The sequence below is a fragment of the Glandiceps talaboti genome, chromosome 14, assembly GCF_964340395.1.
Source record: "Glandiceps talaboti chromosome 14, keGlaTala1.1, whole genome shotgun sequence".
Classification (NCBI taxonomy): Eukaryota; Metazoa; Hemichordata; class Enteropneusta; family Spengelidae; genus Glandiceps; species Glandiceps talaboti.
The window spans coordinates 21,992,134-22,007,717 of NC_135562.1; the positions used below are offsets into that span (position 1 = coordinate 21,992,134).

The 15,584-nt window shown below is 38.2% G+C and overlaps 1 protein-coding gene across 1 annotated transcript in view; it reads right to left on the reverse strand.

Annotated features, from left to right (window-relative positions):
- Positions 1-15,584, reverse strand: part of LOC144445419 (short transient receptor potential channel 5-like) — an 85,385-nt gene that overhangs the window by 18,902 nt on the left and 50,899 nt on the right. Inside the window, exon 3 of the mRNA XM_078134959.1 lies at positions 7,684-8,175. Coding sequence (XP_077991085.1) covers positions 7,684-8,175 — 492 coding nt within the window. The remainder of the gene's footprint in view (positions 1-7,683; positions 8,176-15,584) is intronic.

A 15,584-nucleotide genomic window follows, 5' to 3' on the forward strand; every position in this document is an offset into this window, starting at 1 on the left:
AAAATAACTGACTGGGTGATTGTATGGCTAGATTGCCGACAGACATTATAATCGACTGAATAACTGACTGACTGAACGCCTTGCCTGTTGACTTTTTACGGTATACTTTGATGATAGTACTTGGAACACTCGACATGAAGTCTTTTAGAGATTTGGTTTTACACGTAATTCGAAACAAGACTTTCATGTTGCCTTAGAGAAGTTGAGGACATTAGTAAATAAGACACGTACTATGCCGATATGCTACCTTGATATGTCACATTGGATTCCTCCCATGGCAATACATCAATTGATCTATAGCTGATAATTTCATTAACAGTTGTTTCACATACAAATGCATCGAGGCATGGACGAATGTAAATGGAAAGTTTGTTATTTATTAAGTTACTTCAATGTTATGGCACACTACATATGGGGAAGGCTGTAAAGTTTGACTAGCACTAGATGGCCTTGTCAGTTTCACAATAATAAAAGACCGTTAAAAGGATGCTACGGATACTCTACATGTACGATATTTATCCAGCTTACAATCCACCTGACGTTTGAAATATTTTCCAAATTACAAAAGTATCGATTTTCCGAATACATTTGCACTACGCGAAGCCTATTTATCGAAAAACTACCAGCTTGTGTATGTGGTAAGCTAACACAACATTTGTACGAAACCAAACATTTCAAGTGAGTATGTAAGGGAGATGGGAGTCATTTGTATGTTTTCATAGCATTATACTCGATTAAGTATCCATATGCATGTATGTATGTATGTATGTATGTATGTATGTATGTATGTATGTATGTATGTATGTATGCATGCACATAGAGTGATAGCAATGGAGGGGACACCTTTATACATGCAATATTAATGCCCCTATATACTAATGTTACGTGTCCATTTTATGTGATATGAGAAACTCATTTAAAAACATTTTACGTTAGCTTTTCGAAGCTTGGAAATATTACCTCAAAGGTTATGAATAACCTAAACATTGCCTTAGTATCTCAAGCAAAAAACTCCAGATCTGCCAGGGGGAAAACCCCAAGGACTCCCTCACCCCCAGAGGTCACTCATGCATTCAACCAACAATCAGATGCACCAACAACCTTTTTACTGTGTCATAATGGTATTAAACATTTCTTAAATATTTTCACCCTATTCTAATTTGAGATGATATTGTCTTTTCAAGATCTGAAACGTTTGCCAAGATAGTCTAAAATTGCCTTAAAGTCCAAATCTCCCCTACCAATGATACTACCATTATAGATGTGCTGACCTTTACTACATGTATATAATGATGCCATTTAAACTTTTTAAGAACATATTTCAACCCTTAGTGTAAGTTATAAAGAATAGTTTCTGATACTTGCTGTCTTGTAAAGCATGGATTAAGTTATTGCTTGAAAGGGTCTGAATAGCCTAAATATTGGCTTTAAGAGTAAAAATCCTCCAGGGTTTCTAGAGGGAGACCCCCTCAGACCCCCCACATGAGGTGGACATATCCCAGTCTCAAGCTCTTCCCCTCTTACTGTCAAGATGCTATCAAAGTATATTTCAAAAGTATTTCAACCCTATGTAGTTGCTTTTAAAATGTCGGTGTTGTCTTGTAAGGCTTGGAAATTATTTTCTGAAAATGTCTGAATAGTCTCAAAATTGACTTTTCAGAGTTAAAAACCTCCTGGGCTTCTAGGGGGAGACCCCCTATGACCCCCATAAGAGATGTACATATTCCCTTCTTAAGCTTTCCTACCTTTCACTGCCAAGATGCTATTAAAGTCCTTTTCGAATATATTTACCCTGTGTAGTCAATCATTATAAATATGATAGTGCTAACCCGGGATCTTATAAAGTAGATGCAAGAGAGTCGAGCAGTCCACACTGAGTCACGATAAAAAAATACCTGTCATGCGAATATTATATATGGGGGGGGGGGGGTCATCATGTTTTAGAATTAAGTGATAGGGGGTCAGCCTGTTTTTGGTTTTACAGATGGGGGGGGGGTCAATGACTTTTTGTCGGCCCGATTTAAGAATCCACCGCCCCCCCCCCCAGGCTGGAGAAACTGACCGGTCCCTTAGAGTGATAGTAATGGAGGGGACACATTTAGAGTGATAGCAATGGAGGGGACACCTTTACAATGATAGCAAGGGAGGGGACACCTTTAGAGTGATAGCAATAGAGGGGACACCTTTAGAGTGATAGCTATGGAGGGGACACCTCTAGAGTGATAGCAATGGAGGGGACACCTCTAGAGTGATAGCAATGGAGGGGACACCTTTACAATGATAGCAAGGGAGGGGACACCTTTAGAGTGATAGCAATAGAGGGGACACCTTTAGAGTGATAGCAAGGGAGGGGACACCTCTAGAGTGATAGCAATGGAGGGGACACCTCTAGAGTGATAGAAAGGGAGGGGACATCTTTAGAGTGATATCAATAAAAGGGAGATCATGAGAGTTATAGCAATAGAAGTGAGACCATGAGAGTTATAGCAATAGAAGGGAGATCATGATAGTTATAGCAATGGAAGGGAGACCGTGAGAGTTATAGCAATAGAAGGGAGACCGTGAGAGTTATAGCAATAGAAGGGAGACCGTGAGAGTTATAGCAATAGAAGGGAGACCGTGAGAGTTATAGCAATGGAAGGGAGACCGTGAGAGTTATAGCAATGGAAGGGAGACCGTGAGAGTTATAGCAATGGAAGGGAGGCCATGAAAGTTATAGCAATGGAAGGGAGGCCATGAGAGTCATAGCAATAGAAGGGAGACCATGATAGTTATAGCAATAGAAGGGAGACCGTGAGAGTCATAGCAATAGAAGGGAGACCGTGAGAGTCATAGCAATAGAAGGGAGACCATGATAGTTATAGCAATGGAAGGGAGACCGTGAGAGTTATAGCAATGGAAGGGAGACCGTGAGAGTTATAGCAATAGAAGGGAGACCGTGAGAGTTATAGCAATAGAAGGGAGACCGTGAGAGTTATAGCAATAGAAGGGAGACCATGATAGTTATAGCAATGGAAGGGAGACCGTGAGAGTTATAGCAATAGAAGGGAGACAATGAGAGTTATAGCAATAGAAGGGAGACCGTGAGAGTTATAGCAATAGAAGGGAGACCGTGAGAGTTATGGCAATAGAAGGGAGACCGTGAGAGTTATAGCAATAGAAGGGAGACCATGATAGTTATAGCAATGGAAGGGAGACCGTGAGAGTTATAGCAATGGAAGGGAGGCCATGAGAGTCATAGCAATAGAAGGGAGACCGTGAGAGTTATAGCAATAGAAGGGAGACCGTGAGAGTTATAGCAATAGAAGGGAGACCGTGAGAGTTATAGCAATAGAAGGGAGACCGTGAGAGTTATAGCAATAGAAGGGAGACCGTGAGAGTTATAGCAATAGAAGGGAGACAATGAGAGTTATAGCAATAGAAGGGAGACCGTGAGAGTTATAGCAATGGCAGGGAGACCTTGAGAGTTATAGGAATGGAAGGGAGGCCATGTGAGAGTTGTAGCAATAGAAGGGAGGCCGTGAGAGTTATAGCAATAGAAGGGAGACCGTGAGAGTTATAGCAATGGGAGAGAGACCGTGAGAGTTATAGCAATGGAAGGGAGACCGTAGGGTTACAGCAATGGAAGGGAGACCATGAGAGTTATAGCAATGGGAGAGAGACCGTGAGAGTTATAGCAATAGAAGGGAGACCATGAGAGTTATAGCAATAGAAGGGAGACCGTGAGAGTTATAGCAATGGGAGAGAGACCGTGAGAGTTATAGCAATAGAAGGGAGACCGTGAGAGTTATAGCAATAGAAGGGAGACCGTGAGAGTTATAGCAATAGAAGGGAGACCGTGAGAGTTATAGCAATGGAAGGGCGACCATGAGAGTTATAGCAATGGGAGGGAGACCGTGAGAGTTATAGCATTGGAATGGAGACCATTAGAGTTTTAGCAATGGAAGGGAGGCCATGTGAGAGTTATAGCAACAGAAGGGAGACTGAGAGTTATAGCAATAGAAGGGAGACCGTGAGAGTTATAGCAATGGAAGGGAGACCGTGAGAGTTATAGCAATAGAAGGGAGACCATGATAGTTATAGCAATAGAAGGGAGACCGTGAGAGTTATAGCAATGGAAGGGAGACCATGATAGTTATAGCAATAGAAGGGAGACCGTGAGAGTTATAGCAATAGAAGGGAGACCGTGAGAGTTATAGCAATAGAAGGGAGGCCATGTGAGAGTTATAGCAATAGAAGGGAGACCGTGAGAGTTATAGCAATGGAAGGGAGGCCATGTGAGAGTTATAGCAATAGAAGGGAGACCGTGAGAGTTATAGCAATAGAAGGGAGACCATGATAGTTATAGCAATGGAAGGGAGACCGTGAGAGTTATAGCAATGGAAGGGAGACCGTGAGAGTTATAGCAATGGAAGGGAGACCGTGAGAGTTATGGCAATAGAAGGGAGACCGTGAGAGTTATGGCAATAGAAGGGAGACCGTGAGAGTTATAGCAATAGCAATGGAAGGGAGACCGTGAGAGTTATAGCAATAGAAGGGAGACCGTGAGAGTTATAGCAATGGAAGGGAGACCGTGAGAGTTATGGCAATAGAAGGGAGACCGTGAGAGTTATAGCAATGGAAGGGAGACCGTGAGAGTTATAACAATAGAAGGGAGACCATGATAGTTATAGCAATGGGAGAGAGACCGTGAGAGTTATAGCAATGGAAAGGAGATCATGATAGTTATAGCAATAGAAGGGAGACCGTGAGAGTTATAGCAATGGAAGGGAGACCGTGAGAGTTATAGCAATGGAAGGGAGACTGAGAGTTATAGCAATAGAAGGGAGACCGTGAGAGTTATAGCAATAGAAGGGAGACCGTGAGAGTTATAGCAATGGAAGGGAGACCGTGAGAGTTATAGCAATAGAAGGGAGACCGTGAGAGTTATAGCAATAGAAGGGAGACCGTGAGAGTTATAGCAATAGAAGGGAGACTGAGAGTTATAGCAATAGAAGGGAGACCGTGAGAGTTATGGCAATAGAAGGGAGACCGTGAGAGTTATGGCAATAGAAGGGAGACCGTGAGAGTTATAGCAATAGAAGGGAGACCGTGAGAGTTATGGCAATAGAAGGGAGACCGTGAGAGTTATGGCAATAGAAGGGAGACCGTGAGAGTTATAGCAATAGAAGGGAGACCGTGAGAGTTATAGCAATAGAAGGGAGACCGTGAGAGTTATAGCAATAGAAGGGAGACCGTGAGAGTTATAGCAATGGAAGGGAGACTGAGAGTTATAGCAATAGAAGGGAGACCGTGAGAGTTATAGCAATAGAAGGGAGACCGTGAGAGTTATAGCAATAGAAGGGAGACCGTGAGAGTTATGGCAATAGAAGGGAGACTGAGAGTTATAGCAATAGAAGGGAGACCGTGAGAGTTATAGCAATAGAAGGGAGACCTTGAGAGTTATAGCAATGGAAGGGAGACTGAGAGTTATAGCAATAGAAGGGAGACCGTGAGAGTTATGGCAATAGAAGGGAGACCGTGAGAGTTATAGCAATGGAAGGGAGACTGAGAGTTATAGCAATAGAAGGGAGACCGTGAGAGTTACGGCAATAGAAGGGAGACCGTGAGAGTTATAGCAATGGAAGGGAGACTGAGAGTTATAGCAATAGAAGGGAGACCGTGAGAGTTATAGCAATAGAAGGGAGACCGTGAGAGTTATAGCAATAGAAGGGAGACCGTGAGAGTTATAGCAATAGAAGGGAGACCGTGAGAGTTATAGCAATAGAAGGGAGACCGTGAGAGTTATAGCAATGGAAGGGAAACCGTGGAAGTTATAGCAATAGAAGGGAGTTCATGAGAGTACTAGTGATAGCAATGGAAGGGAAACCGTGACGGTGATAACAATGGAAGGGAGACTAGCTTTTGAATGTGTAAGAACACAAGGTGTCTGATAGGATTACAGTATCATAGTCGTCCCTGGGAAAATGTTATCGGTGAATTGTACATTCTTCACACATAAAGTGTTCTCATGTTCCATTATGGTTATCGCCTATTGAAATGACGTCATTGAGCATTACCGTCGAAGTGATGGGTTGAATAAAATCGAATATGCGGTGTCCAATGTGGTTTGTCAACATATCCTTATCTTGATAAATATTGACCCGAGTCAGAGAACTGAGTGATGTGGTAAACCAATGTACTTTGTTAGCAGGCTGGTAATGACAACAACTTGTAATTACTACAGAATTTATGTCGTAAACGTAGAGTGTGTTGATGAAAGTAGAATAGAGAAGTAAGAGGCAAGGAGGCATTCCAATTATTGTCAACATCTGACTGTCAATACTGAAACCATTTACAGCAATCCTTCCATGCTAACAGTGATAACACGTCACAGCCATCCAACCATCCGTCAATCAAGTCAGTCAGCCAGCCAGCAAGACAGACAAACAAACAAACAAACAAACAAACATACATACATACATACATACATACATACATACATACATACATACATACATACATACATACATACAAACACATACACATCACATATACAATACAATACAATACAATACAATGCAAGCACGTACGCACACATACATACATACATACATAACAGAACAACATACAGAACAACATGAATTGGAAGTTAATGCTGGTTCATTTCCATGCGATCGTACTCGATGTGGTACATGTCGTTTCATTATTAATACTAATCATGTTTTTGGCCCTAAGAACAGTGTGGCTGTTACAAGTAGATTTAATTGTATTAGTACTAACGTGGTGTATTGCATTACATGCCAGAAATGTGGTTTTTTATATATAGGTTCAACTGTACGCCGTCTTGGTGATCGTTTCGTAGTACATCTCCGTCTGACCAGACAAAAGAATCGTAACTATCCCTTATCTATGCATTTTATTACCAACGATCACAGTGTATCAGATATGTCTATTTCAGGAATTTGTAAGGTTTCTGGTGATGAGAAACTATTGAGGTTGAAGGAAATAGTTTTCCGTCTCGGAGCACTGAAACCCCTTGGAATTAATAAATTATTGACGTCATTCCCAGTCTAATCACGCGTATTTTATATTTTAGGCGTGTTTTATTAGGTTCTATTTGGTGCGTGCGAATATTAGAAGTTTTCACGCGTATAACCGTTAATCACGCGCGGTTGTCGTTCTATTCCATAACTTTCAGATATATTCAGGTGTTTACCTAACATGCCTTGCCTATAAATACCTTGAAAAAGAATTTTTATTCGAAACGTCGGATTGCATTCATTTACTGTCTCACAAGTTACTTTTGCATTTCTTTCTTTACATACATACATACATACATACATACATACATACATCCACACATACATACATACATACATACATACATACATACATACATGCATGCATGCATGCACGCACGCACCCACACAGCCACCCACCCACCCACCCATCCATGTATGCATGCATGCATGCATGCACGCACGCACCCACCCACCCACCCACCCACGCACGCACGCACCCATCCATCCATCTATCCATGCATACATACATACATACATACATACATACATACATACATACATACATACGTACGTGCATACGTACATACGTACATACATACATACATACATACATACTTAAATACATACATACATACATACATACATACATACATACATACATACATATGTACATACATACCTTCTTCTGGTTGTAACGTATAGCTTTCTTTACTTTGAGTGGTTCATGGAAATCCGCCGTCAAAGCCCATTCGTCTGGATTATGATTGAGGACGGTGATTTGTTCCTGTGTATTTCTTACGTGTCCTAATAAATCTGCAGCAAATTGGGCGCATTGGTCAGCCAACTGTTCGTACTGAAATCTGAACTCATAATCCCTAACACTGAGTTGTTGCAGCTTCCAGCTCAGTTGGAAGGCCGTTTGAATAGGATCTTCACTTGTCAATGAAATATACGCCTGACAAGCCAGAGCCCTGTACACGTTTATAGTACCCACGGAGTGTTCAAGTGTGAATTCCTCGGTCTGAAAGTGGTAGTATTCCGGTTGCTCTATTCTGGCTCCGAGATCAAGTAGGATTTTTAAGATGTCATAGCTGTTGTGATGGGCAGCAAGAACTACAGGAGTTATATCGGCATGGAAGTCTCCATTCAACGCTCGGCAATATAATCCACTCTACAAAATGAAGGATGAAGGATGTTTTCTGAGCATTGAGTATCTTTTTCATCACACATAACTACACTACTCGAAAATAATCAAAGAGTACATACAATATTTTTTCTGAGAAATTGGTGACAATATAGGAGAATTTTATTATTAATACAAACTTAATAACACATACAATAGTCATGGTTACAAATATTTCAAATGATCAAAATTGTTTTCAAGCTCATGAGGTTTTGCCAGATGACAAGGTTGACATCCAACAAAAATAAATTATTGTATTAATAAGAATTATAGATATTCATTTTATAGTTTGTATATGGAAAAGGGCAACACCCTGTCATATGTTGACATAACCTTTTAATGTAAAACATATATAACACAGTTGTGAAATACTATACTGTATATATTTAAGGGAAACAATGCATCAGGAGAAATTGCTTTATTCTATTGTATTGCTGTATTTCCACTAATGTATGAATAATAAAGGTACACTTACTTACACTAATATATAAAGGTACACTTACTTAAAGGTACACTTACTTACACTAATATATAACGGTACACTTACTTACACAAATAGTTAAAGGTGCACTTACTTACAATAATAGATAAAGGTACACTTACTTAAAGGTACACTTACTACACTAATATATAAAGGTACAATAATGAAGGACATGACAAATAGCTCTATAGACAGAGCTGATTAAACGTCATGCCCCGCCACGTGATTAAACACGACCTCAAGACAGTTTTACACTCAGCAAGAATGTATTGGAAAACTTATAAATCTGAATATCATTTGCATAAGAATTAATCAAAACATACTTATATTGGAAAATAAATTAATATTAATTAATTGTATATTTGATTTACTATGTAAAATTAAAAATACATTTACTTGATGACGTAATTGTTCATGTACATATATATTTTCGTACATTCTTTCAATCTAAACTAAAAAACCTGGTTGGGTGTCTGTAGATGATTATTTCACACTATAATAGCTCCAAGAGTAGTTCTAGCGTGCTTAGGTGCAGGAAATGTATTGATGTTACCTTATTTGAATATAGATATGGTTACCACACACCCTGCATACGAACTCTTGATGTTTGAGAAAGAATCTGACAAATTATGCCGATGAAGTATCTGACTTAATTGAGTAAAAGGGAATCTATGATGACGGTGAAAACTGGAGTGTGTGAAAATAATCAACAATTCACTGAAGAAAGAAATTTGCCAATGGGTCCTACACATATTAAAAATACATGATATTTTTCGATGGGTGGTTGAAAGAATTATCACACAATCATTCAGATTTACTGTTTACATTATTGAACATTCGATATGATGATTCAATCGAAAGAAAGACAACGGTGACCGGCATTAAAATATTTAAACACAAGCAATGGCAAAGGATAGTGTGTCCCCTTATTTATTCCAGGTTGCTAAATCCCCTTATCTTTCGTTTTACTTAGACTGGTTTTAAACTTTGACATGAGGTTGGAAAGCAAATTATACAATGAGACCATTGGCAAACCAGAGCGTCATCTTAAAGAAAACAAGAGTTCCTCTAACGCTATAATTGTATAGATCTTATTTAATTGGGTCTGAAGTCTAGTTTTAAGCGGTTATATTTATGACTTTCTATACATTTAAGCATTTTTCGTAGTAATGACGTGGTTTCTATGATTACAAAAAGTTTAGATATGTTATGACAAACCTAAGCCGACTTGTCAAAATCGTACATCAACAATTTAGACACACTGTCACCCAAGGATATTAACCGTAAGGTTTGTCATCGTACTTTCCATTTATTTTTCAGCCCCCCCCCCCCGCCTATTGTCCCCCTTTCCCTTTCAAGCTAGGTGGCCATACTACGTTTCTTTTTAAGCCCACCTAAGGCTACTCTCTTTATTCATATTCAGTTTACCATCCAGGAATACGTTCGAGGTTAGTGAGATCTTTTCACGCTGTAGTCATATTTTATTTCCATATCTGTAGCATTTTATTCCGACACTTTTATCCTGTATTCATTTTTAGCATTTTGTGACTTTCGATTTTATCCATTTTATCTATTAGTTTGACCCTGAAGAAGGCAACTGTTGCGTTGCCGAAACGTCGGTTTTAATAAAGATATCAGAAGATTATAGTGACTGGTCGAGACATCTTTAATTTCTACCTCACACTTGATATATATACTTACATTGCTCCAATGACCTTCATGGAACAGTGATATTATTTTTTTTCATTTTTAAGCAATTTTCAAAATTATCACATTGTTACTATGACAACATTGGAATAAAATTCACTTAGCTACGTTTTGGCAAGGCCAACTCAAATGTTCATAAGATATTGATTCTGAGCTTACAGAAAAAGGTGTGGGTGAATTTTCCCAAATGGTACGAGCAATCACTCTGGCAATTGTCAATTTTCAGTTCATAATAACAGTAATGTTTTCTCTTTGTGGTGACAAAGAACGAATAATACTCACGTAAGATTATTCACAAGAATAAATATAGCATTATCATTCGAAAATTGTTGGCATTAATTAGGGTTGTCATGGAAACCATGGGTATAATGTGCATTTCACTCTAGATAGGGGAACGAAATGAAATAGGTGTTTCTTAATGACATCCCATAATATTCAATATTGACGTCAGACAATTACGACATATGTATGCCATGGGCAATTACATTTTATCTGCCATTCACAACGGAAATATCATCTTGAGAGAGGGGTAACAACCACTGCGATTAAAGTATGCCAGCTTGATAATGATTACAGGTAATACTGTCACATCTAAAATCGATTCTCTTCAGCACTGGAGAATCCTACTGTTAAGAAGATTTCTTTACGTCGGTACTTCAAAGGCAATTCGTGTCAATGACAAGATTCACCACCGAGCTTTTTACAGTCCAGAGAATGTTTGACTGTTCACATTTAAATCTGATTTGACTTCAAAGGGACGCCGTAGGGATTACGTTTATCATAGCAATGGGAGCTAATAGGTGTTTGAAACTCTTGGTTTCTGTTTTATATTCAAATAGAGTATTAATGCACAGTTTATCTAATCACAGGCTGGATCACAAACATGGTTGTCATGGACACACTTGCTATTCATATAGGTTATTAAGTGTCAGTATGAACGCCACACAAAGTCTGCGTTCTGGGTCAACAATGTGTTATAACGAAAGATAACGTCTTAGAATTGTTTGAAACGAGAAAAGAAAAATAATTGGTTATGTCAGATATTCGAAACTAGCAATTAGAAATAAAATGGAACACAGTTATGTTGTTTTCTATCAGTTGTAGTCGATGATGACCTGAAGGAAGACTTTCGTACATTAACACGTTGACAAATCATGATTTCTTACATATTTTGAATAGTTAGTTTGTTTGTGAAATGACATCATAGTTACCTCACCTGCACTGGTAGTTGCAACTTAGACATTTATTAAAAATCATACTTAATAATCACTGAGGAATGATCTGAACATGAAGACCAACATAATAGACATAACTTGCTACAGCTAAGTACTAATACAGGTAGGTTATATATCACTCAGTGATTCTTGATTGATTTTTTACATTCCGTACAGGAAGGTTATATTTTAAGGATGGGTTGTCTGTCTGTCTGTCTGTCTGTCTGTCTGTCTGTCTGTCTGTCTGTCTGTCTGTCTGTCTGTCTGTCTGTCTGTCTGTCTGTTTGTTTCATCGTTTTCTCAAAAATGGCTGTCTCAATGCAAACGAAATTTGGTACACATATTTTTAGGTAATGGCTGCGACTGATTAGCTTTTGATAAACGTTCATGAATATTAATGATGATTTACATATGATTAATATTTTTGGTAATTAGGCCATACATTAACCAGATTTAAACTGAAAGCCTTCCGTAAGGGTAATATTGAGCTTTTTGTTCCTACACATAGTAATTGCTGGAATGCAACAATCTTTGTTATAGTAGGCTATTAGTACATGATATACCCCTGAATTGACAAAAAGGTGTGCCAAACTATAGAAATCTGAAAGTACTTTGTGATATCAATCTATGTATGTACATGTAGTGGAACAGATGTAATGGCTTTTGAAATCAAATTATTCAAATTTACAGGGATACACATACATCCGACATACATATAGACATACATACATTTCACCATGCATACAGCACAAATGTATGGATTGCTGTATCAATTGAACATAATGAATTTTAGCTCTATATCTGTGAATTTTGAAGTCCCAGTGAAAGTTGTCGAAAAGTTATTCAACTATCCCCTACCTATTCTCAATACATATATATACCCGGGATATGTACACTCGTTTCCATGGCAAATAATAAACAAAATTCAAACCATCATAACATCGCTAGTATGCATCAGAAAGTTTGCACACTTTTAAGCATGATACCACTCTATACTTTGATTCTCGTTTACAGACCCTTTTTGTAACACTAAGTTCAAGAATTTCGCGATGCATGCCACAATGAGGTGAATTTCCATGGCGCTCAAGTTCGTTTGGTTTCTCAAATATAATATTCAGATCTGGACATAAACGTATTGATATATATTTTGATATACGTACCTTTCAATACAAGCAACCCGAATACTTTGAATGGTCTAGAACAAAGCCAATCAATGTCGGAAAATTGGGGTAAAATTGACCTAATTAAAGCGCTTAGTACACTGCCCAACATTGCAACACAGTAGGTAACAACATTTGCTTTTCTCATTTGCATTGTTGTGATAATGTTATTTTTTACGAATAAATGCACGCATTCTAGCAGCAAACTCGCCCTTAGTATCGAAAGATTTATATTAAAACAAAGAGAGAAGATTTTCAATTTTGAAAAGATCGTATGGATTTTTTTTTTGCATTTTGCAACCTGTTTTTGAAATTGGCAGTAGTGGGCGGGGGGGGGGTGTCATGCTTTTTTGAAAATTGTGGATGGGGGTGGGGGTCATTGTGTTTTGGATTGTGATGGAATAAAACAATCCTTTTCTACAATGGCATATAGCCTTGTCTGAAATGTGGTACATGTAAATATTTGTTCATATCCCTGTTTCTTACATGAATTCTTGGATATTACTTATCAGTTCAAACATAACTATACATATACATATACATGTATTACCTAGCTACCACACTAGTTACAGAACATGTTATGTAAATGCTTGGCTGTCTCACAATCAATGCTTCACTTATATTGCACGTTGGGGCAAAAGTGAACTTGAAGGTTTCGTAATGGTGATCTTCATAGATACACCGGTATGTTAGAGAACTTTAGGCGGTCATACCTAGTGTATAATAGAAACTGGAAAGCTGATGAGATGTGGTGATTTGTAGTTTCAATAACTTATAGTGTCCAAAACAGAAAGTGTATTAATCCCTTCTGACAAGTTCATACTGACGAGTAGAACATTTTAGATTAACTTCTTTTTATAAACTATGCCCCTATACCAATGTTACGGGCCCATTTTTATGTGACATGGGAAACTCATCTAAAACTTACATTTTCGTTAGCTTTTTGAAGCTTGGAAATATTACCTAAAAGGCTATGGATAACTTCAGCATTGCCTTAATAGAAGCAAAACTGCAGATCTGCCAGGGGAAAATCCCTATAGTTTCTAATACTTGATGATGCTGTCTTGTAAAGCGTGGTTTAAGTTATTGCTTGAAAGGGTCTGAATAGCCTAAATATTGGCTTTAAGAGTAAATATCCTCAAGGGCTTCTAGAGGGAGACCCCATGGACCCCCCCCCCCCCACATGAGGTGGACATATCCCAGTCTCAATCTCTTCCCCTCTTACTGTCAAGATGCTATCAAAGTATATTTCAAAAATATCTCAACCCTATGTAGTTGCTTATTTTTACATGTTGGTGCTGTCTTGTAAAGCTTGGAAATTATTTTCTGAAAATGTCTCAAAATTGACTTTTCAGAGTTAAAAACCTCCTGGGCTTCTAGGGGGAGACCCCCTAGGACCCCCCATAAGAGATGTACATATTCCCTTCTCACACTTATCCCCGTAGCTGTCAGTCATGATACTATTAAACTCCCTGTAGAATATATTTACCCTGTGTTGTCAATAATTATAATTATGATAGTGCTATCCTGGGATCTTATAAAGTAGATACAAGACAGTCAAGCAATCCACACATGATAAAAAATACCTGTCCTGTGAATATTATATGGGGGGGGGTTATTATGTTTTAGAATTAAGTGATGGGGGGGGGGTTCAGCCTGTTTTTGGTTTTACAGATAGTGGGGGTCAGTGACTTTTTGTCGGTCCGATTTAAGAATCCACTGCCCCAGGTTGGGGAAACTGACCGGCCCCAAAAGGCTAACAAAAGAGAAGGAATTGTTACTGGTCACGGCACATCACTGAAATGCCCCCGCTTTGATCTTTTTCCCCTGTGTTTTTCCAGCCAATGCAGTCTGCAGATCCACGGGAAAACACAAAATAACTCTATGTATATTAATTGCTACTTCAGTAAAGACAACTGCAGGACTAATCATGAACAATTAAAAAAAGAAATTTAAATTCGCATCGAATTTAGACAACATTTCCTGACCAGAAATAATGCTTTTCTTTTTTGTGGCCACTGCGTCTAATTACCGATAATATGCCAATAACTTATTAAAACTGACAGCTACATCAATAATATTTTCAGGACAGATGTGCTTAGGTATGCAAATGTATGTACCAAAGTCTATTGAATTTGAAGTGTGCATTCTTGATATATAGCCTAATTACAGAAAACCAATTGCTCAATAGTATTCTGGGAATGTTTACCAAAACCTAATCACTTCTTGCCATTGCCCTCCGGAATATGTCTTCAAATTTCGTTTGTTTTGGAGAAAACAGTGACACAGACAGACACACAGACAGATACACACATACACACACAGAGACCTTCACCCACTAATACATCTCTTCCTTACGGAAGAAAAAATGCACTCGTCAAGCTCAACATAATTTGGTACATACTTCAAACATAACAAATGGCACATGTTCTGAAAAGCTTGTTAATTAATATTGCTTATAGTTCTAATGAGACATGTCTATAATTCGTGATTTTCAGTAATTGGGCTATATCTTAAGAATGCCTATAGATGTAACACTTAGATTTAATAAGCGATTTGAAAAGTACTGAATTTCAGTAATTAGGTTATCTCTTAAGAGTGTACTATTCACATTCATTATAATTTACTAAATACATCAACTATAACAAAACAAACAGCTTATAACACGTTTTGTGATGTAGCTTTTAGGTTTAATGGCTCATTTGTATGATTATTGATTTTCAGTAATAAGGCTATATCTTCAAAATTCATACTTCAAATTCGATATAATTTAGTACATACTATAAACATAAGAAAGCGCATGTCCTGAAAAGCGTGTTGATGTAACTTTTAATG